The following is a 25,059-nucleotide window of genomic DNA, read 5'->3' on the forward strand; positions in this document are numbered from 1 at the left end:
AAGCAAAGTATTCATTAAGTAGCTTGGCTATTTTCTCCAGTTCCACACACACTTTCCCACTGTCATACTTGATTGGTCCTATTCTCTCACGTCTTATCCTCATGCTCTTCACATACTTGTAGAATGCCTTGGGGTTTTCCTTAATCCTGTCCACCAAGGCCTTCTCATGGCCCCTTCGGGCTTTCCTAATTTCATTCTTAAGCTCCTTTCTGCTAGCCTTATAATCTTCTAGATTCCTATCATTACTTCTCACTTCTCACTTCTCACGCTCTTAAACTTTTCGATGATTTTAAGTTCCTTGGCCCCCACCGCTTTATTTTCACCATGGATGTCCAGTCCTTATATACTTCCATCCCCCATCAGGAAGGTCTCAAAGCTCTACGCTTCTTTTTGGATTCCAGACCTAATCAGTTCCCCTCTACCACCACTCTGCTCCGTCTAGTGGAATTAGTCCTTACTCTTAATAATTTCTCCTTTGGCTCCTCCCACTTTCTCCAAACTAAAGGTGTCGCTATGGGTACCCGTATGGGTCCTAGCTATGCCTGCCTTTTTGTTGGGTTTGTGGAACAATCTATGTTCCGTGCCTATTCTGGTATCTGTCCCCCACTTTTCCTTCGCTACATCGATGATTGCATTGGCGCTGCTTCCTGCACGCATGCAGAACTCGTTGACTTTATTATCTTTGCCTCCAACTTTCACCCTGCCCTCAAGTTTACCTGGTCCATTTCCGACACCTCCCTCCCCTTTCTAGATCTTTCTGTCTCTGTCTCTGGAGACAGCTTATCCACTGATGTCTACTATAAGCCTACTGACTCTCACAGCTATCTGGACTATTCCTCTTCTCACCCTGTCTCTTGCAAAAACGCCATCCCCTTCTCGCAATTCCTCCGTCTCCGCCGCATCTGCTCTCAGGATGAGGCTTTTCATTCTAGGACGAGGGAGATGTCTTCCTTTTTTAAAGAAAGGGGCTTCCCTTCCTCCACTATCAACTCTGCTCTTAAACGCATCTCCCCCATTTCACGTACATCCGCTCTCACTCCATCCTCCCGCCACCCCACTAGGAATAGGGTTCCCCTGGTCCTCACCTACCACCCCACCAGCCTCCGGGTCCAACATATTATTCTCCGTAACTTCTGCCACCTCCAACGGGATCCCACCACTAAGCACATCTTTCCCTCCCCCCCCCCTGCATTCCGCAGGGATCGCTCCCTACGCAACTCCCTTGTCCATTCGTCCCCCCCATCCCTCCCCACTGATCTCCCTCCTGGCACTTATCCGTGTAAGCGGAACAAGTGCTACACATGCCCTTACACTTCCTCCCTTACCACCATTCAGGGCCCCAAACAGTCCTTCCAGGTGAGGCAACACTTCACCTGTGAGTCGACTGGGGTGATATACTGCGTCCGGTGCTCCCGATGTGGCCTTTTATATATTGGCGAGACCCGACGCAGACTGGGAGACCGCTTTGCTGAACATCTACGCTCTGTCCGCCAGAGAAAGCAGGATCTCCTGGTGGCCACACATTTTAATTCCACATCCCATTCCCATTCTGACATGTCTATCCACGGCCTCCTCTACTGTAAAGATGAAGCCACACTCAGGTTGGAGGAACAACACCTTATATTCCGTCTGAGTAGCCTCCAACCTGATGGCATGAACATCGACTTCTCTAACTTCCGCTAAGGCCCCACCTCCCCCTCGTACCCCATCTGTTACTTATTTTTATGCACACATTCTTTCTCTCACTCTCCTTTTTCTCCCTCTGTTCCTCTGAATATACCTCTTGCCCATCCTCTGGGTCCCCCCCGCCCCCCTTGTCTTTCTTCCCAGACCTCCTGTCCCATGATCCTCTCGTATCCCCTGTTGCCTATCACCTGTCCAGCTCTTGGCTCTATCCCTCCCCCTCCTGTCTTCTCCTACCATTTTGGATCTCCCCCTCCCCCTCCAACTTTCAAATCCCTTACTCACTCTTCCTTCAGTTAGTCCTGACGAAGGGTCTCCGCCTGAAACGTCGACTGCACCTCTTCCTACAGATGCTGCCTGGCCTGCTGCGTTCACCAGCAACTTTGATGTGTATTCCTATAATTACTTAGTTTTTTGAACCTTTCGTAAGCTCTCCTTTTCTTCTTGACTAGACTTACAACAGCCTTCATACAGCACGGATCTTGTACCCTACCACTCTTTCCATGTCTCATTGGAACGTACCTACTCAGAACCCCACACACATATCCCCTGAACATTTGCCACATTTCTTCCGTAACCTTCCCTGAGAACATTTGTTTCCAATTATGCTTCCAAGTTCCTGCCTGATAGCCTCATATTTCCCCTTACTCCAATTAAATGTTTTGCTAACTTGTCTGTTCCTATCCCTCTCCAATGCTATGGTAAAGGAGACACAATTGTGATCACTATCTCCAAAATGATTTCCCACTGAGAGACCTGACACCTGACCAGGTTCATTTCCCAATACCAGATCAAGTACAGCCTCTCCTCTTGCAGGCTTATCTACATATTGGGTCAAGAAACCTTCCTGAACACACCTAACAAACTCCACCCCATCTAAACCTCTCACTTGAGATGCCAATCAATATTTGGGAAATTAAAATCTCCCACCACAACAACTCTGTTATTATTACTCCTTTTCAGAATCTGTCTCCCTATCTGCTCCTTGATGTCCCTGTTACTATTGAGTGGTCTGTAAAAAACACACACCAGAGTTCCTATTCCTAACTTCCACTTCCACCATGTGCTCCTTCATCTTACCCTTGCTGAAGTCCACAGTCAGCTCTTTCGTCTTACTGACGTTGAGAGCCAGGTTGTTGCTGCGGCACCATTCCACTAGTTGGCATATCTCACGTACATCCTCTCGTCACCACATGAGATTCTACCAACAATGGTTGTATCGTCAGCAAATTTATAGATGGTATTTGAGCTATGCCTAGCCACATTCATGTGTATATAGAGAGTAGAGCAGTGGGTTAAGCACATACCCCTGAGGTACGCCAGTGTTGATCGTCAGCGAGGAGGATATGTTATCACCAATCTGCACAGACTGTAGTCTTCCAGTTAGGAAGTCAAGGATACAATTGCAGAGGGAGATACAGAGGCCCAGGTTCTGCAACTTCTCAATCAGGATTGTGGGAATGATGGCATTAAATACTGAGCTATAGTCGATGAACAGCATCCTGACGTAGGTGCTTGTACTGTCTAAAGCCGTGTGGAGAGCCATTGAGATTGCGTCTGCCATTGACCTATTGTGGCGATAGGCAAATTGCAATGGGTCCAGGTCCTTGCTGAGGCAGGAGTTCAGTCTAGTCATAACCAACCTGTCAAAGCATTTCATCACTGTTGATGTGAGTGCTACTGGGCGATAGTCATTAAGGCAACTCACATTATTCTTCTTAGGCATTGGTATAATTGCTGCCTTTTTGAAGCAAGTGGGAACTTCCACCTGTAGCAGTGAGAGGTTGAAAATGTCCTTGAATACTCTCGCTAGCTGGTTGGCACAGGTTTTCAGAGCCTTACCAGGTACCCCATTGGGACCTTCCACCTTACGAGGGTTCACTCTCTTTAAAGACAGTCTAACATCGACCTCTGAGACAGAGATCACAGGGTTATCAGGTGCAGCAGGGATCTTCACAGCCATAGTTGTGTTCTCCCTTTCAAAGCGTACATAATAAAGGCATCCGTTAGTCTTGTAAGACCATGGATCTGTGCCTGGAAAGTCTTCACTCTCCAGGGTGCAGGCCTGGGCAAGGTTGTATGGAAGACCAGCAGTCGCCCATGCTGCAAGTCTCCGCTCTCCACGACAGCAATGTTGTCCAAGGGAAGGGCATTAGGACCCATACAGCTTGGCACCAGTGTTGTCGCAGAGCAATGTGTGGTTAAGTGCCTTGCCCAAGGACACAACACGTTGCCTCGGCTGGGGCTCGAACTCACGACCTTCAGGTCGCTAGTCCAATAGTCCAAAGGGTGCATAGAAGACGTTAGTTCATCTGGTAATGAAACATCACTGCCATTCATGCTATTGGGTTTCGCTTTGTAGGAAGTAATGTCCTGCATATTCTGCCAGAGTTGCCGTGCATCTGATATCGCCTCCAACCTCATTTGAAGTTGTCCCTTCGCCCTTGAAATAGCCTCCACAAATCATACCTGGTTTTCTGGTACAGGCCTGGATTGCCAGACTTGAATGCCACAGATCCAGCCTTCAGCAGACGATGTACCTCCTGGTTCATCCACAGCTTTTGGTTTGGGAATGTACAGTAAGTCTTTGTAGGTACACACTCATCTACACAGGTTTTAATGAATCAGATTTCAATTTTATTATTACTGATATATGTGGTGACATTTTCAACACCAGTGATTCTGCTGGAATTCCATAGTAATACATACCAAATAGTGGAGATACTCAGCAGGTCAGGCAGCATCTATGACAGGGGTTGCTTCATGATTATGGAGAGGAATAAGGAGTCGACATTTCGGGCTGAGATACTTGGCTGAGTTCTGATGAAGGGCCTCAACCCGTAACATTGACACTTAGTTTTTCTCCATGTTTGTTATGAAATGTGTTGTTTTGCAGTAGCAGTCCAGTGGAATACATAAAAAAAAATTCTGTAAGTTACAATAAGAAATATAAAAAATAAATAAGTAGTACAAAAATAAAGCAAAAATGAGGTGGCATTCATGGGTTCATGGTCCGTTCGGGAACCTGATGGGAGAGGGAGAACTGTTTCTAATACGTTGAATATTTGTCTTTGGGGTCATGGTGTACTGAGTTCTTTGGGTCAGTGCAGGGTGCCAGAGAGCACTTGAGGGTCTAATGTTTTTAAGCACCTGAATTGGTTAATTGTTGTTTAATGGGTGTCATTAATTGTTTAGAGTTCCTTGTGATTTTTTCTCGAGCCACTCGCTCTTTGTAAGTGCTATTTCCTGGTGCTTTCTAATTAAACATTAAGTTTATTTTGATGGGCTCAGGGATACCTTGTTACCTGTATTATTTAAGTGGACCCCAGATTAGTGCTAATCGCAGGGTCCTAGTTTTGAGAATGTTAAATCTCCTGATGTCACTCGGCCGAGGCACTGATCTGTTGGAATTATCTGCATTGGAGTCTGTCTTTCATCTGCTATGAGTTCAGACATTGCCAGTGTACTTTGGGAAACCTGTACCTCCTCCCTGATGGTAGGAATGCATGTCCTAGACAGTCAGGGGAGGGAGGGGGTACAGTGATTACCCCACGCCCCCAACCATGAGGCTCTCGAACCAAAGGGGATAACTTCACTTGCCCATCACTGGGATGTTCCCGCAACCTATGGACTCACTTTCAAGGACTCTTCACCTCATGTTCTTGATATTTATTGCTTGCTTGTTTGTTTATTTGTTATTTACTATTTGTTTCTTTCTCTATGTATTTGCACAGTTTGTTGTCTCTTGCCCATTGGCTGTATGCCCAGGTAGTGTGGTCTTACTCATTATGGTTATTGGATTTATTGAGTATGCCCACAAGAAAATGAATCTGAGAGTTGTATGTGATGACATTATATGTACTTTGATAATAAATTTACTTTGAAATGATGGATGCCACCTTCTTGAGATTGCTTGCTGCTCCAAGTCCCGGCATCTGCTGCAGGTCGAGCAGCATCTGTGGCAGGGAAGGAACTGTGGCATTTTGGGTCAGTTTCTTTCCCCTTCCACCACAGATTTTACATGACCCTCTAGTTCCTCCAGCAGACCGTCTGTCCAAGTTCACGTTCACGTTTAATTCAAGCTCCGTTTATTGTCATTCAACCATACACATGCTCACTGCCAAAGGTTCCTCTGGAGCAAGGTACACAACACAGTAACTCACACACACACACAACACATTAAGTAATGTTACCACAAGTAAATTAACAAATAAAAAGGTGCATTTACCACACAAGTTAAAACGTAAACAGCATAACACTCCTGCACTTCATTCGAAATGAGATGTGGATGGCATTAGGGAGTACAGTAGTCTTATGGCCTGGAAGAATCAATAGTTTCTCATCCTAACAGTTCTTGTTCTAATGCTATGTTACATCCTGTCTGATGGTGAGGTTGGGGGGTGGGGTGTCAAAGAGATATTTTATTTTTTATTTTTGTTTAAAGATACAGCACAGAACAGGCCCTTCCAGTCTAACGAGTCAAGCTCTCCAGCAATCCAAACTTAATCACAGGACATTTTACAGTGACCAAAAACCTACTAACTGGTACGTCTTCGGACTTTGAGGGTAAACTGGAGCACCCAGAGGAAACCCATGTGGTCACAGGGAGAACATACAAACTCCTTTCAGACAGCAGCGGAATTGAACTCCAGACTCCGAAGCCCCGGGCAGTAATAGCGTCAGGCTAACTGCTACGCTTGTGTTGGATGGATGCTTCCCTTTAACAATTTCATTTGCTGAGGCCAGATTTTTTAAATGATTTTTTATGTCAAAATAAACTTTATTCATATTATGATATATTTGCAAGAATGACATTTGTTCATGGTCAATGCTTTCAGTCCTGTTCTATTACATTCCTACACATCAGTAGTACCTCTGCTACTCATGGGGCCTTCTGGGGTAGTGCACTACTACAATAATCAGGGGGCTTCCTCCCCCAATCTGGCCCCTCCCTCTCCAGTAGGAGGAGAACCCCACACCGTTGTTCTTCCCCACTGAGCCCTTGCATCGGTGCCTCCCTGAGCACGTACTCCTGCCGCCTGGAATGTGCCAGTCAGCAGCATTCTTCCACGGACATCTCGATCAGCTGGCAGACCAACAACTTTTGAGCAGACCACAGCGCGTCTTCCACTGAGCTGATGATCTGCCAGCAGCACTTGCTGTTCGTCTCCGCGAGTGTTCCTGGTAACAGCCCGCAGATCAGAGCCCTCTGTCACACACCTGCTCGGAATGAACCACGATGCAGACCCTTGCATCTTTCTCCACGTCCTCTTTGCAAACCCACAGTCCGCAAAGAGGTGAGCTGCAGTGTCGTTTCAAAGGCCAGCTAGAATGGGCCATATTTCATTGATCCTGTCCCACATCTGATGGTTTCCTCAGAGCTGCAATAGATTATTGTGGCCACGTTTCCTCTAAGGTTGTGACAGTGTCATCACCATGGGGGGGAGGGGAGATAGGGGGGCACACTCTGACTAGGCCGCAGGCGAGAGCACGAAGTTACCACCAATGGAATCCTGATAGTTTGTGGGGTCAAATCTCTTTCTACTATTTTCATACATTTCTAATAATCAGAGACTGTTGGAAACTGCTGGGAAAAAATGTAAAATCAGAAAAAGAACTGCAGAATGTAGAATGTAAAAACAGGAAGTACTGGAAATATTCAGCAGGTTGGGCAGCAAACTTTTAGGTCGGACCCTTTGTCAGAACTGAGGTAGAAAAGCAATTAAAAAATAAATGATAGCTATATTTGAAACTACAGTTCATCTATCAAAGTATACAAATGTTTAAAAATAAATTTATTTTTAATGGAGATCACCAGCCTCATACAAATGAGTTGGGTGTGTCGAATATGATGCTTAAGCCAGGAGCATCAGGCAGTCTAATTCAATTTACAGAGCATCCGTGACTTCAGTGGGCAGAACTAAATTCCTGACTTCCTGACTGAGGTGTGCAAACACACAATTTCGGAATGTGAGGGGATTTCCATGAAGCTTTGTGACACCAGTTTGCACCACTTACAAGATGGACTACAGCAACTCACCAAGATTCCTTGGACAATGCCTTCCAAAGCCACAACCTCAGCTAGAATGCCAAGGAATAGCTCAGGAATCCCATCACCTGGAAGTTGCCCTCCAAGCCACACACCATTCACTCACTGTCACTGTTCAATATCCCATAACTCTCTCCCAAACAACATTGTGGGCAAACACAAGGACTCAGAAACTACACCAGTTTAAGAAGGCAGCTCACCCCCAACTTCTCAACTAAATGCTGGCTCAGCCTGAAATGCCTAAATAAGTAAAGTAAAAGTAGCTTACTTGCCTTCAACTCCTTCCAGACCAAAATATCAAAAAAATATAAGTTATAGTTGCAGAATTAGTCCCATTGAATCTACTCTGTCATTCAATAGTGGATGATTTTTTTCAACCCCATTCTCTGCATTCTCCTTGTAACCTTTAATCTCTTTGCTAATCAGGGACCATTGTCTTTACAGCCAATGACCTGGCCTCCAGCCATCTGTGGCAATGAATTCCTCCAATCCACTACCCTCTAGCTGAAGAAATTCCTCCTGCTCTAGGTGCTAAAGGAACGCCCCTCTATTCCAAGGCTATGAGGCAACCACTCTTGACTGAGAACAGCCCAGTCCACAGGGGGTAGAATAAGTTGAGAATTTCTCTCTCGATACAGTAGTTGTTTGACTATGGATACCTTGTTTCTATCAACAGTGTAAAGATTTGCTCATTTTGGTATTAGTATTGGTTTATTATTGTCACATGTACCAACATATAATGAAAAGATTGTCTTGCATACTGTTCACACAGATTAAATTACTGCATTGAGGCAGAGTAAGATAAAACAATAACAATGCAGAATATAGTGTAAAAGCAACAGAGAAATTAGAGTGCAGGTAAAAATAAAGAGTATTTAATTTTTTGTTCTCTTTTTACAAACTAATCATCATAGAATCTTTATGTTAAGTCCGAGCATGGGTTGACCCATTTTTCTTATACATCTGCATCATCAGAATCACGGAGTCATAGAACACAACAGCACAAAAACAGGCCCTTTTCATCCATCTTGGCCATACTGAACTGTTTTTCTGCCTAGCCCCATTAAGCTGTAATCTTCATTCCCTTCCCATCATGTACTTATCCAGGCTTCTCTTAAATATTACAGTCGAACCTGCATCCACCTCTTCCACTGGCAGCTCGTTCCACACTCGCACCACCCTCAGAGTGAAGAAGTTCTCCCTCAGGTTCTCCTTCAAATATTTCACCTTCCACCTTCAACCTATGACCTCTAGTTCTAGCCTCATCCACCTTCAGCGGAAAAGGTCTGCTTGCATTTACTCTATCTATTGCTGGGGAACATATACGAGGGAACAGATGATGCTTAATCCTAATTAGCGTGAAATGTGCATTTAAGGACTTGGCCGAAACCAGCAGCTAACTATGTCCCAAATGCTGTGCATTCACTGTAGTGCTCAGAGATATAAAGCTTAGTCCCCTTTGCCAAGAATGATCAGGCATTCTTGAAGTTGTATCAATGTCAGTCCAAGCTTCCTCTCTCTTGTGACATCTCTTCCAATGAGATTCCCAAGCCCCATGTCATCACTCGACTGTAACCACTATAGGCATTAAATCATTACTTACTTTTGACAGTGAGGTACATGGACTTGCTGACATCGGCTCCCACATCATTGCTGACCTGACAGAGGTAGTATCCACTATCTTCTTCCAGCACATGCTTGATTAGGAGGGACCCATTCACCTGTAACTGGATGCGCCCGTTCAGAGTGATGGGCTGGAACTGTGGGACACCGGCACCTGTAGAAGAGATGCATCAAAATGGTCAAGAGATCTCTCCAAACTTGTCCACTCTGGGACTTCACAAGAAATTACCAGGAATGCTGAAGAAATTACCAGGGATGTAGAAGGAAATGATTTAAAGATATTCTCAAAGACTCCTGCAGCTTCCTTAACTTCCTCATGACTCATGGGAACCCATGGTCAAAATGGAGAAGGACCATTCAAGATACTGCTGAGAACTTTGGGTCTGTCTGTCTCAGAATGCGAGAAAGGCAGCAGAAAGGGCGGACGGAGTGCACCCTCTCCCATAAACACCCACCAGTCCTCCTCATCATGCACTTCCTGTCCCATCTGTAGAAGAGTCTGTGGGCCCTTCAATAGCTTCAATAGACACCTCAAAACACACACAGGACTGAAGGGGATACACACAAAAGGCTGGAGGAACTCTGCAAGTCAGGAATATAGAGTCAATATTTTGTGTGAAGACTCTTCATTAGGATCGGAAAAGAAGCCAGTACAAGAATGTGGGGAGGGGAAGGAGTACAAGTGGAAGGTAATGGGCGAAGCCAGGCGAGGGGGAAGGTGGGTCAATGGGTAAGGTGGGGGGTGGGGTGGGGAGATGAAGTGAGAAGCTGGGAGATGATAGGTGGAAAAGGTGAAGGGCTGCAGAAGAAGGAATCTGAAAGGAAAGAAGAGCGGACCATGAGATAAAGGGAAGGAGGAGGGAGGTGATAGGCAGCTGAGGAGAAGACAAGGGGTAAGATGGGAGCCAGAATGAGAAAAGGTAAAAGGGAGAAGGGGAAGGAGGGAGAAATTACTAGAAGTTAGAGAAATCGATGTTCATACTATCAGGTTAAAGGCTGACCAGATGGAATATGAGGTGCACCCCTATGAACTGGAAAGGAAGCAAGCGATCCTCCACCTTGTGGGACTGCCTCACAAGAAGTAGCTGGCTTGTCCTTAGATTGTCTTATTCAATAGCTTATACTCCTACATAAACTGACTAAGCATTAAGGCTCTTTCCTTTTTTAAAGTCCCAGTGCAATAAAATGGAAAACATTTCTGTATATCTGAAAACACACAGATATATGAGGATGATATGCATATCATTCATATTTACGGAGATGACCATCATATTTACTTATAAGCTGCCACAGATGGTTTTCTTACTGTCCACTTTCAAAATAAAATTATACACATTATAGCATAGTGTCACAAGTCTTCAGATAAATATTAATCAGTGAGGGACAGTGGCTGATTGGTGGTAGGTGGAATTCGATGACAGAGGGATGATGGACAGATAGAACCTGGAGTGGAGAAGGATACAGGAGTGATGAAAAAAGGAGGAAGAAAGCTCCCTCCGTTCTCCACTATTGATCGTGCCCTCACCTGCATCTCCTCCATTTCCTGGTCATCTGCCCTCCCCCCATCTTCTTGCTGCTTTAACAAGGATAGGGTTCCTCTTGTCCTCATCTACCACCCCAAGAGCTTCAACATCGAGCACATCATTCTCTACAACTTCTGCCATTTTCACTACACTAAACACGGCTTTACTTACTCACCAACTCTCTGCTTTCCACAGAGATCACTTCCTCTATGATTCCCTTGTCTGCCCTTCCCTCCCCACTAATCTCCATCCAGGCACTTAACCCTGCATTGGGAAAAAGTGCTACACTTGCCAAATAACCTCCTCCCTCAGCTCCATTCAGGGCCCCAAACAATCCCTCCAGGTGAGGCAACACTGCACCAGCGAATCCGTTGGGGTCATCGACTCAATCTACTGCTCTCGAAGCAGTCTCCTCTAAATTGGTGAGACCTAACATAGACTGGGGGACTACTTTGTTAAGCACCTCTGCTCCATCTGAAAAAAAAGCAGGATTTCCGGAGGCCAACCATTTTAATTCTAATTCCCATTCCTATATGTTGGCCTATGGCCTCCTATACTGACATGATGAGGCCACACTCAGGTTGGAAGAGCAACACCTCATATCCAATGTGGCTAGCCTCTAACCTGCTGGCATGAACATCAAGTTCTCTAACTTTCAGTAATTCTCCCCCTTTCCTCTTCTTCAATTCCCTAGTCTGTCTCCCCTCTTACCTCTTCCCTTCTCCTCTCCTGCCTATCATCTCCCCGTTTGCCCCTCCTCCTTCTCTTCCTCCCACGGTCCACTATTCTCTCCTATCAGATTCCTTCTTCTCCAACTCTACTTTTTCGACCTATTACCTCCGGCATCTTATTTTACTCCCCTCCCCCATCCACTTAGTTGCACCTATCACCTTTTAGCTTGTCCTCCGGCCCCCCCCCCCAATTCCTCTACTGGCCTGATCTCATCGACTGCTTATACAATTCCATAGATGCTGCCTGGCCTGCTAATTTCCTCCAGCATTTTTTATGTGTTGCTGAGAAGAAAGCTATGTGTCAGGAGAGCACCAGGGGTGTGGGTTACCTGAAGCTGGAAATTTAAAAGTTCATACCATTGAGTCATAAGCTATCCGAGTGGAATATGAGAAGTATATTTATTCAGAAAGGCAACATGGTAACAGGCCCTTTGGGCCCAATGAGCCTGCACTGCCCGGTTACACTCACGTGACAAATTAACCGACCAACCCGTAGGTCTTTGGGATGTGGGAGGAAACTGGAGTAAACCCACATGGTCACAGGGAAGATGTACAGACAGTAGCAGGATTAAACCAGTATTGCTGACTTGGTAATAGCATTATGCTGATCTTTGCACTACCATGCCACAAAGGTCATTCACTCCAACAATTTGTGTTCAGCCTCCCTGTCGCATTGGAGGATGCTGAAGACAGACTGTGTAGTGTGGGAGTGGGAAGAGAGCTGAAAAGGCAAGCAGCCAGAAGTCTGTTGCAGATGAGGCACAGGTAGTCCATGGAACAGTATCTTACTCAGAGCTTGGTTTTGCCAACGTAGAGGAGGCCACACTCCAAGCACTGGATATAATAGACCAGGTTGTAAAAGGTACAGGTGAACCCCTGGCCCACCTGCAAGGGCTGCTTAGGTCCCTGGATGTTGGTGAGGGAGGAGGTGTCGAGATTGGTGTTATACCTGCAGATGGAAGGAAAAATGCCAGGAAATGCAGAGGGGTATAGAGGATCAGGGAGTCCTGAAGAGAATGGACAGCACAGAAAGCTAAAATATGGGGGAGAGAGGAATATGTGACTGGGATGGTGGAATCACTTTGGAACTGTCCTGAGGAAGGGCCTTGGCCTGAAATGTCGGCTGTACTCTTCTCCACAGACACTGCCTGGCCTGCTGAGTTCCTTCAGCATTTTGTGTGTGTTGCTCGGATTTCCAGCATCTGCAGATTTTCTCTTCTTTGTGAACAAATGGTTAGCTATATTTGTTACATGAACATCAAAACATTGTAGAATACAGAGATGTCTGCTGTTTGCACCAATGACCGATTAAGCCGAGATGTGCTGGGTGGCAGCCTACAAGAGTTGCCATGCTTCTGGCATCAATTTAACATACCCACAACTTACTAACACTGACACATGCCAAGTGGTCACAGAGAGAACTTAGAAGCTTAGAAACATAGAAACATAGAAAACCTACAGCACAATACTGGCCCTTCGGCCCACAATGCTGTGCCGAACATGTACTTACTTTAGAAATTACCCAGAGTTGCCCATAGCCCTCTATTTTTCTAAGCTCCATGTACCTATCCAGGAGTCTCTTAAAAGACCCTACCGTATCCACTTCCACCACCGTCGCTGGCAGCCCATTCCACGCACTCACCACTCTCTGCGTAAAAAACTTACCCCTGACATCTCCTCTGTACCTTCTTCAAAGCACCTTAAAACTGTGCCTTCTTGTACTAGCCATTTCAGCCCTGGGAAAAGGTCTTTGATTATCCACACGATCAATGCCTCTCATCTTACAGGCAGCAGTGGGAACTGAATCCTGATTTTAGAGCTGGTGTTGTAAAGCATTTTGCCTTCCATGAAAATGATAGTGGATGGTGTGGTGGTTCTGGAGGCTGCTGGGGTGAAAGTTGAGGAATGAGGAAACTGTCATTGTTCTGTTATTAAGGGAGGAAGCGATGTGGAGTGAATGGACGTTGTACATGTGAGGGCATTAACGACTGTAGTAAAGCAGTAACTATATTTCACAAAGAAGCAGGGCAATTCAGCTGCTTAAACCAGAAGACCTTGTCCTGAGAAGAGATGCAGTGGAGATAAGTACATGTGGAAAGGGGATGGCCTCCTTACAAGATACAAGGAGGGTACCGGTAATCTTGTAGCAGCTGGGGGAGTTGGTGGGGTCATTTCAGTCTGAATAGAGGCAAAGTGATCCAAAGCAGCAAGAAGCATTAGAGATGTCCCAGGGGAATTTGAGAGTGAGATAGAAACTGATGGCAAAAGTGTGGGTATCGATGAATTCCACACAAATGCAGGAAGCAGCGTTGGTGCAGTTACTGATGTAGCGAGACAAAGCTGGGTGGGAGTGTATCAGAATAGGCTTGGGATAGACTAGACAGGCACGACTGAAGGACTCAGCAGATTAATGAAAGATTATTGACCTGAAACATTGTTTTCTTTCCCATTCCGGATATTACCTGATTCATTGAGGATTTCAGTTTAATTACCAAAACCACCATATCTCATTCAAAAAAGAAATAAATAGTAGAAAATACTCTGAGTTGTATAGAACTTTCACACTGAAGACAATATCTTGGATTTTCTTCCAACAAAGGATAAGGCCATTCAGCCTATCGAGTCTATGCTAAATCTCCGAACAATTCCATTAATCTAATTTCCTCACTTACTTACTTGTGATCTATTCCCTCTCACATATAGATATAGCATAATGTCATAAGATACATAAGTATCAAGAAGTGATGGACAGAGGCTGAGAGGTGATCGGTGGGATCAGAAGACAGAGGAATAATGGCACATAGAACCTGGTGTGGAGGAGAGTAAAGGAGGGATGAACAGAGGGAGAATGCTAGGTTGGGAAGCAATGCGGGAAGAGAGCACCAGGGGATGTAGGTCAGCTCTTTAGCCACAGGGTGGTGAATTTGTGGAATTTATTGTCATGGACAGCTGTGGAGTTTAAGTCATTGGAGATATTTAAAGTGGATGTTGATAGGTTCTTGATTAGTAAGGACATAACTATGATGGGATGGCAGAGCAGACATGAGGGGCTGAATGGCCTTATTTTGCTCCTATGTTGTATGGTCTTACGCCCATTCACATCCCCCTTATCCTTCTGCCATCCCCACCCATAACAGGCGCTAATTAATGTAACAACTATCTCATCGTGGAGATATGGGAGGCTTCTGGAGCACCTGGGGAGAATAAGAGAAGTCCACTCTGAGAGCGAAGGAGATGTGGATTGAACCTGGGTCACTGGAATTGTGGGGCAGCAGCACTACCTGCTGCGCCATTGTGCTCCGTACCGCCGCAGCTCATTGCCCTCTCCAGCCCTGCACTTCAGTGCGTTACACCTTGCTGTCAAATAGGTTGCAACACTCTCAAGTTCCTCCAGCGCCGTGTGTGTGGTGCTTTGGATTTCTAGCATCCACAGATTTCTTCGTGTGTGTTAAAATGTCGGTTAGTGTTTTCAACTAGAACATGCAATCAGATTGTGCCACTATGAAGCTGAGATTGAAATGTTACCTTTGGAATATTTCCACACTATGGTTGGGACTGGATAGCCCTCTGCAGAACAGTTCAGTGTGACAGACCTCCCGTAAATGCCATCCTGGTCACTGGGCTGCACCACAAATCGAGGCGGAACTGTAAGAAATTAATTTAATATCAAATTAATAGGAATCCCAAACTTGAGACATTTGCAGTGATGAAATGGTTTCCTACAGGGAAATGGATGTTTGACAAACTTAATGGAGTTCTATGAAAAAGCATCAGCCTGGGTGGAAGACAGGGATGTGCAGATGTAATAAGCTTATATATTTGGATTTTCAACAAGGTGCCTATTAACGTAGGTCCTAAGGCTAACTGAATGGTAGAGTTTTGGTTGCAGTTATACTCAAGTCTGTACCATCACTTATATTGTAGTCAATGTGAAAGGAATATGGGGGGGAGGGGGTAGACACAATTGATATGAGTTGAATGTCTGGTTAGAAACAAGGTTACTTTGCAAGAAAGAATCTCATAATACTGGTTGGTACTATCTTAGCACAGAGAGAAGCAAGGTAAGAGGAAATTAGCAAGCGTGGATAAAAGCTAAGCTATGCATATGGTGACCATTACCAATGGTATACCACAGCAATCAGCGTTGTGACCATAGTTGCCTATCTTATATATTGATGACTTGGAGAATGAAATTCAATATTAGTCTTGATGATGGGGCCTCGGCCCGAAAGGTTGACTGTTCATTCCCCTCCATTGACGCTGCCTGACTTGCTGAGTGTGTCAGCACTTTGTGTGCATTGCTCAACATACTACAGCCAAAAATGTGGATGATGCAAAAATGGGCAGAAAGGCAAGCTGTAAAGTTGAATCTTAGAATTTATTTGAAGCTCAGACAGACTTTTAATCAATAGGGGAACAAAGGTTTATGGAGACCAAGGAGGAAGGTAGACTTGAGGAAACTTGGATCAGCCGTGGCTTTATTGAATGGTAGAGCAGGCTTCAGGAGTAGAATGACCTACGCCTGCTCCTACTTCTTGTAGTCTTATGATCACTTGGGTCTACACTAAGAGCAGACTACAGTATCTTTAACATAATAAAATCATATAAGGAGTTTTGTATAGATAAAAGAATGTCAGGAGACATCAGCGAAATCGATCAAACTGATAAGAGAAGTGAAACAAATTGGAAATGGAATTCCCGATCTTGGGACTCTCTGTTGGACTGATGACGATTAGGATGGCTATGAGGATAGAATAAGAGCTTATTAGAATTAATTGGAATTAGGCAAGAAGGGATCTAAAATGGGAAGGTTTAAGTCTATGAGTGTTTTAAAATCAGGATACTGCTTAAGAGAGAGCCAGAGTAAGATGGAAAATTCTGTCCAACAGCAAAGAATAGGAAGCTGGAGGAATTAATCTATCGATGTCAGCATTAAGCACTGTAAGAATAGTAGGTATCAACAATAGGTATAAACTCTGCATATTCCTTTCTGTTGACTACAGTACAAGTGATGGTGCAGAGGTGAGTATATCTGGAACCAATGCTCCTGTATGCGGTTAGTCTTAAGACGTTCTTCAAAATATTTGGAGTAGAAAACTATGACTTAGATGGGATGTGATGGTTGCTTCACCATCCATGATAGAGATGCTTACAATCCTGAATTCTGGTCCTCATAATCTTGTTGATATTAATTCCATCTGCACTTTTTTACCAGCTTGATCTGTCTAAACTTCATGGAGCTTGAAAATGATCTTTTATCCTTTTCCATCTTTACCTGTATCATAAATGAGGAATCTGAGATGAAGCTGAAACCTGACCTGTTTGGAACTTACTGAAGATGTGGAAATAAATGTTTGTATACAACCCACAATGTTTCTCAGAAGGCAAAAAAGCTTGGCTTTCCATCTCTGAGGATAACTATTTTGGCATAGACTTGACTAATTCTATCAACTGTTCATCATATATTGCCTGGCTCTCCTAACATCCTTAACATTAGCAAAAGGTTGATTTAGAGTCAGAGAGTCAAATGGAGCCATAGAGTACTGCATCGTGGAAACAGGCCCTTTGGCCCATCAAGTCCATGCTGGCCAGATCTTCTGCCTAGTCCTTTCTACCTGCACCTGGATTGTATCCATCCAAACACCTCCCATCCATGTACCTATCCAAACATCTCCTAATCACTACAGTTGAACTTGCATCAACTTCTGCTGGTAGCTTCTTCCACAAATACACCACCCTCTGAGTGAAGATGTTTACCTTCAGATTCCCCCTAAAAATTTCACTTTCACCCTAAACCTATAACCTCTAGTTCTGGTATCACCATACCTGAGGGGAAAAAGCTGCATACCCTTTTACCAGATCTATCCCAGATACCCCTATACCAATCGATACCAGATTTCTGTACTGTATAACGTTATTCTTGGCCTTACAATAGACTGGACGAAGTCAGTGTGCTAACTTATTACGGGTGATCTTACAAAACAAGCTTTTGAATCCATTCTGCATTTGGATTGCCGCCCTCCTGCTACTCAATGCACATTGGAAACTGGCCTGCATTGGAGCTGCAGTGTTGCACATTACCTCTGACAATCAGCTCGCTCCGGTGCTCCACTGCTGCTGCATCGTTGCTGGCGATGCACGTGTAGTTCCCATTGTGCATCAGGGAGAGGTTGGAAATCCTCAAAGAGCTGGTGAAGTCGATTTTGTCGATGGTAACACCCAAGCTGGCAGGGATGGGGCGGCCATCTTTTTGCCACGTGATTCTGATTGGCAGGTCACCAGAGATGACAACACAAGGAACAAAGACACGCTGTCCGATGGAGAATCTCGGAAATTCGAAAGGCTGAATATAAGGCGGTACTGACAAAAGAAATTAGTTAGTGAATTATCCAAGTAATCATAACCAACATTGTGATATTTCATTTTATGAAGGAAATTATCCCTTAAGAAATTCAACACTTTTCAAGTAATCCTATGATCAACAACATCTGCTTAACAGCACCCACAAAGAAATAGGCCTCTGGCTTGCACCTCAAACCATTTCTGGTCATGGTTGTTATTGCAGAGACATTTAAAGATACCAGAGAGAATAAAACAGCATCTGTAGAAGGGTCAGCAGAACTAGGCTGCATCACTGACAAATTATAGAGCTTATAACAGAGCTCCTGAGTAGGTTACTTGTTCGCCTGCTTGATGGCCCAGTAGTTATGGGTGTTGGTGAGAATAGAAAGAGTGCATAATGTATAATAATACAGTGCACAAAGTGAAGCCCCAAAAGTATTCACCAATTGATTCATGGCTATTACAGTTTTCCTTTCATGGCACAATCAGTCAAAATGAGTTTAAATTGCAGAGACATTCATCCTCAATCATTCAATGCTGGGTTGTAGTTTCCAACAATAGATGATTCGGAATCAGGTTTATTATCACTGACATACGTCGTAGAATTCGTTATTTTGCAGCAGCAGTAGAGTGCAATACATTAAAATATACTGTAAGTTAAAATAAGAAATATATAAAAATTATATAAGTAATTCAAAGAGCGAGCAAAAATACTGCTGTTGTGTTCATGGGTGCATGGACCATTCAGAAATCTGATGGTGGAAGGGAAGAACCTATTCCTAGAAGATGCTGGACGTGAGAGGAAGACAAACTGCTGGAGGAGCTCAGCAGATCGAGCAGGATCTGTGAGCGGAAAGGAATCGCTGCCATTTACGATCAATACCCTACATCAGCAGTCATGTCACCATCTTGTACTCTGGCTTCAAACGTCATACAAATATGTGACTTCTATTTGGAAAGTGACAACTATATAACTACAGCCTGGGGGGGTGATATCCATGAATATCATACAGCACCGAGGGATATGATTCAGATGATTGCATCTACTCCATGTTAGTACTTTGAAAGAGATTTTCATTTAGTCCTATGACCCCTCTCTCTTCAGGATGTTTCTATTTCCAGCATCTTTCACATTTCTCTTCAATAATGGTCATTGAATCTGCTGCCATCACTCTTACATTCGAGATTCCAGACCATAACATCCTGATTCTGTATTCAATTCTGATTCTGAACTGTAAACCCTGTTCAGTATTTGTGTTCATCAAGGGGCTTAAAAATAATCCTCAAGTTACTCCACACTTGGTTTCCTCTTGGATCTGATCTCCAGTCATATTGGAATATTGGCAAATGCAAAACATCTCCGTTATCTTCCATTGGCTGCCATATCTCCTATTGCCCCTTTGGATGTCATCCATCCCATGATTTGTGATCAAATCCCAATCTCTGGCAGCAGCAAAGCCATCCAATCAGAACTATGGCTCCCATAGCAGTTTATGACCCCATAGCTCTACTGCTTCATTGCCCAACAGAATGTTCCAGTGCAGCACCGTCAGTGTGAATCTCACCCCACATGGTAATTTGACCCTGTTCCAACTTACCTTTGACGGCTACGTGAACACTTTGGCTGGTGGACAGCTGTGGCTGGACTAGGACATTGCAGATGTATTCTCCTTCATCTGTGTCCTTCTGGACGTCAGAGAGCTTTAGAGTGCCGTTGTTTCCGAATGCCACTTGGCGGTGATTGAAGGGTAGGAGGTTGGAGTTCTTGTACCACTTGATTGAATAGTAAGGGTAGCCAATCACCCGGCAGTGAATGTAGGTGTCACGACCTGCAATGGCCGTGATATTCTTCATTGTGCGGATACTGGCAGGTCCTACCAGAGAAAAAAAATTAAACAAAGAATAGGAACAATGGAAACTGTAAAAGAGAGAATGAAATCTCAAAGAACTGTAACAGTAATAATATGTATAATAAACTTGGTTCAAGCTGCATTGGTTTAATTACAATTTTGTAAGAATAACAAGCCCATACTTCCCTGAATGTATTAAAAGTACATTTTCAGCTTTTGCTGAGAAAACTATTTTGAAGATTAAAAAAAGCCCACTGAGAATGTGATGCAGTCTATATGGAAATACTCTATATATTTTTAATGAAAATAGTATCTTCTTGCCTCTAATTCTCGGCATGTAGAGAGCACTCCAGCCCTAATTTTTGACTCTTAGAGATGAGTTTTTAATAACCAAGGTACCAGTTCCTTTCCATATTTACCTGAATGGATTTGGCTCCACGTATTCGGTACTATTTTGTAAGACCCATATTTTCCACAAAGTTTGGCTGAAGATCAGGGCTCTTATACAATGAATGACAGCATGTAGAGAAGCTATCTTCAGCCGGCTAAACTGATATACAAAAGTGAGTAATGAGTTAATACACCAGGGCCTATATCACTCTTTAACCTGCAGGCAGTACTCGAGAGGAACCAACAACGGTATTTTCCGTCCTGTCACACAAGAGGAAACATAATGGATGCAACAACATTTTGTCATTCTCAAAGATGTTCTCCATGGTTGTATCAGTAGAGTGCTCACTAAAATCTGCCCAAAGACAGCTAGAATTGATGTTGGCCATTTCAAATGGCAAACACAAAGCAACCACAATTCAAAATGGCACTGAATTACAATTTTACATCAGCCCTGGAAGCCTTATCAATTTTATTGTGGTAGCAGTTCATTCCTCCTACAAGTTCGCCTTTAAACTCCTGCTCTGGAAGAGCCATCAATAACGTGGCGGTTTACGTGAAGGAGCTGGAAGTTCAGCTCTTTGTGGACTGTAAATTGTTCAGACATTTGGAGGCAGATGCAATGTCAACGTGGCATTGCAAGACAAACAAAATTAATCAGATTCAAACCTCACAGCAATGCATAAGAAAAATGCACGTGTTAGATAAATGGTTTCAGTTTTGGTTGATTAATGTGCTTGTCTGCATGGAATTTATTTGGCTGCAAGAGTGAAGTAGAGTCATGAGATCCAATTGGCCCTACACCAGAGAATTCCAAAGCACCGGCAGAAGTATACATGGCTTGATTAAAAGTCATGTGACCGAGAAAATTATAGAACAGTGGGAATGGATGAGGAGGTAGGTGCCAAGAGCATCCTTGGAACCAATTACAAGACCAATAATTAACACACTGAGGTTTCATGTGAAAGCAACCTACAAAAAGCAAGAGCTTGCAAGATGATAGAAAATCATTCCTCTGATGAACTGAAAATTAAGGAATTCATAACCATGTCAGCAGGATAAATAACCCAGGCAACAAGAGAAAGTGGAGGGAGAAAAATAAAATGGAAGTAGCAAGCAAGTCAATTAATCTGTAAAACAAACATCAACAAAAAAAGACCATTTTAAAACACAGAAACAGAACTTAATAATGCATGGAATACACAGTCCTAATGAAATGAACTATGTGTTCTGAGGAGCTAATTTGACAAGCACCTCTTACGTTTATTCGAGCCTGATACATGGCGACTCCAGCGGAGTTGTTGGCCGCACATCGGTAAACTCCGCCGTCCCGGACCTGAGTGTTGGTGACGTTCAGGTGGCTGATCATGTTGCCCTCCTTCGTGACGTACTGACTGAAGCGGTGGCTCCCGTCTCTTGAGATCACGTCATCGTCCAGGGTCCAAGTGATGGTTGGCGAGGGCGTTCCTTTCACATTGCACATCAGCGAAATAGGTTCGTTGGGATTCACCACCTTTTCGCTGAAAGATGAGATCACCTTGGGTGTTCCATCTGGAAGCAGAATGGAATAAAATTATCAGCCTTGGTGGATTATTCCAAAAAGCGTGCTCTGCTAGGTCAAAGAACTGTACTTAGAAACTGTCCATAAAGGGGTTATGGTAACATACTGATTGTGCATTAATTTAATCATAATTTTATATGAATATAAAATTATGATTATACACCCAGTGGCACCTTTATTATGTACCTCTTGAACCTAATAAAGTGGCCACTGAGTGTATGTTCATGGTCTTCCGCTGCTGTAGCCCATCCACTTCAAGGTTCGACATGTTATGCGTTCAAGATGCTCTTCTGCACATCACCGCTGTAACGTGTGGTTATCTGAGTTACTGTCGTCTTCCTGTCAGTTTGAACCTGTCTAGCCATTCACCTCTGACCTCTGTAAGGTGTTCTTGCCAACAGAACTGCTGCTCACTAGGTGATTTTTTTTTTTTCGTTTTCCACACCATCCTCTGTAAACTTTAGAGACTGTTGTGTATGAAACTCTCAGGATATCGTCAGTTTCTGAGATACTCAAACCACCCTGTCTGGCACCAACAATCATTCCACGATCAAAGTCATTTAGATCACATTTCTTCTGTGTTTTGATGTTTGGTCTCAACAACAATTGAACCTCTTGACCATGTCTGCGTACTTTTATGCATTGAGTTGCTGCTACACAATTGTCTGATTAGACATTTCAATAATGAGCAGATATACAGGTGTACCTAATAAAGTGGGCACTGAGTGTATATTGAGGTCTCAGTATAATATTGTTTTAAAAGCATAATTTTAAGGTGATTGGAAAGGATGGGGAGAATGTCAGAGGTAAGTTTTTTTTACGCAGCAAGTGGTGTGTGCATGGAATGCCCTGTCCGAGTGATGGTTGAGGCAGATACATCAGGGACATTTACAAAACTCTTAGGCTCATGGATGATAGAAAAATGGAAGGTATGTAGGGGGGAAGTGGATAGATTGATTTTAAAGTAGGCTAAAAGATCAACATAACATCTTGTACTGAAGGTCTGCGCTGTGCTGTAGAGTTCTATCTTCTGTGTCAGAATAAGAATCAGAATCAGGTTTAATATCACTGGCATATGTTGCGAAATTTGTTGTTTTGCAACAGCAGTATATTACAATACATAGTAATAAAATTATAAATTACAATAATATATAAACTATATACATAAATAAGTAGTGCAAAATGAGAGCAAAAAATGAATTTAAAATAATGATGGGTTCATTGATGGGACAATGTACATGGGTTCATTGTCCATTCAGAAATCAGATGGTGGAGGGGAAGAAGCAGCTCCTAAAAATTTGAGTGGGTGTCTTTAGGCTCCTGTATCTCCTCCTTGATAGTAGCAATGAGAAAACGATTTATCCTGGATGATGAGGGCCCTTGATAATGGTTGCTGACTTTGTGAGTTATCTCCTTTTGAAGATGTCCTTGATGCTGGGAAGGCTAATGCCCAGAATGGAGCTGGTTGCGTTTGTAACTTTCTGTGGCTTTTATCGATTCTTTGCACTGGTCCCTCCATACCAGTTAGAATGCTCTCCACAGTACATCTGTAGAAATTTGAGAGAGTCTTTGGTCTTTCCTCAAACTCCTAATGGAATATAGCTCCTGTTGTGCCTTTGTAATATGTATAGATCTTCAGAGATGCTGACACCCAGGAACTTGAAACTGTTCACCCTTTCCACTGCTCATCCTTTGATGAGGAATGCTGTGTGCTCCCTCGACTTCCCCTTTTCCCCTTTCTGAAGACCACAGTCAATCCCTTGGACTCATTGATGTTCAGTGTAGGGCTGTTGTTGTGACATAACTCAACCAAGTGACCTATCACACTCCTGTATGCCTTCAAATCACCATGTGAAATTCTGCCAACTATAGTTGTGTCACCAATAAATTTATAGATGACTTTTCGGCTGTGTCCAACCACACAGTCGTGGGTAGCGAGAATAGAGCAGTGGACTAAGCTTGTATCCTTGAGGTGCATCAGTGTAAATTTTCAGCAGGAAGGAGAAGTTATTTCCGACCTGCACTGACTGTGGTCTCCCGGTGTGGAAGTCAAGGAGGTTCAGAGGCCTAGAAGAGATTATTGATGATCACTAGTGCTCTATGTTACTGGACACAAGAAAGAAGGATCAGTTTTAGTGCATCCAGGTATAAATACTGTATGACAGTAATACCTCACCCGACTTATCCTTCCATTGGCTACACAAGTCTGCAAATACTGTCACTGAGCCTGACGAAAAGAGCAGCAGCTACAAGCAGCTTTTAGATAGGCTCACAAACATGCAGAGAATTCAAAGATACAGAAGAGATTACTTTAATTTGGCATCATGCTTGGCAGAGACATCAAAGGCCTAAGGACATTTTTCTGTGCTGTGCTGTTCTATATCCAAAGTTCAAAGTAAATTTATTATCAAAGTACATATATGTCATCAGATTGGTTTTCTTGAGGAAATACTCAATAAATACAATAATGATAATAGAACAAATGAAAGACCGTGCTATGTTTTGTAATTTCAAAACATTAAACTAATTCAAAGAAAAACACAGGAATCTAACTTTGAGTTTTACTTTAAGTGAAACATGCGCAAATCATGTGGTAGCATGATGATGAATGCAATTAACATATTTTTACATATAAACAAATTAATTATTTAAATGAATAAGAACACTTAATCAAACAATATATATACAAGATTGCTCTAATTTTATTGTAATATTAAATACACAACAGACCGGGCCCAACAGGACAGACACGCAGTACGTAGAAGGCAACTGTGCAAATACAAAAGAAAAAGAAGGAAATTATAGTAAAATGATTAAGCAATAAATATTGAGAGCATGAGATGAAGAATCCTTGAAAGTGAGGTCACTGGTTATGGGAACAGTTCAGTGATGGGGCAAGTGAAGTAACACTGGAAGAACTCAACAGGCCAGGCAGCATCTATGGAAAAGAGTAAACAGATGACTTTTCGGCCGAAACCCTTCATCAGAACTGGGGGAAAAAGAGATTAGAAGTCAGAGTAAGAAGGTGGGGGAGTGGAAGGAGAGGAAGAAGTACATGGTAGTAAGTGATAGATGAAACCGGGAGAGGGGGAGGGGTGGTCAAGAGCCGGGAAGTCAATTGGTGAAAGAGGTAAAGGGCTAGCGAACAGGGAATCTGATAGAGAGGACAGAAGGCCATGGAAGAAGGGGAAGGGGGCGAAGCTCTTCACCTCCAGAGAGAGGTGATGGGCAGGTAAGGAGGTAAGGTAAGAGAGGGAAATGGTGAAGGAGAAAGGGGGTGGGGAGGCAATTGCCAAAAGTCCGAGAA

The 25,059-nt window shown here is 43.5% G+C and overlaps 1 protein-coding gene across 2 annotated transcripts in view; it reads right to left on the reverse strand.

Moving 5' to 3' along the window:
* Positions 1-25,059, reverse strand: part of LOC134347866 (cell adhesion molecule DSCAM-like) — an 804,792-nt gene that overhangs the window by 272,950 nt on the left and 506,783 nt on the right. For both annotated transcript variants that reach the window (XM_063050412.1, XM_063050413.1), the window contains 5 exons: positions 21,446-21,742; positions 19,550-19,825; positions 17,691-17,969; positions 15,135-15,254; positions 9,336-9,509 (listed from right to left, as the gene is read on the reverse strand). In XM_063050412.1, the coding sequence (XP_062906482.1) occupies positions 9,336-9,509; positions 15,135-15,254; positions 17,691-17,969; positions 19,550-19,825; positions 21,446-21,742 (1,146 nt within the window). The remainder of the gene's footprint in view (positions 1-9,335; positions 9,510-15,134; positions 15,255-17,690; positions 17,970-19,549; positions 19,826-21,445; positions 21,743-25,059) is intronic.

Source organism: Mobula hypostoma, chromosome 6 (genome assembly GCF_963921235.1).
Source record: "Mobula hypostoma chromosome 6, sMobHyp1.1, whole genome shotgun sequence".
Taxonomy (NCBI): domain Eukaryota; kingdom Metazoa; phylum Chordata; class Chondrichthyes; order Myliobatiformes; family Myliobatidae; genus Mobula; species Mobula hypostoma.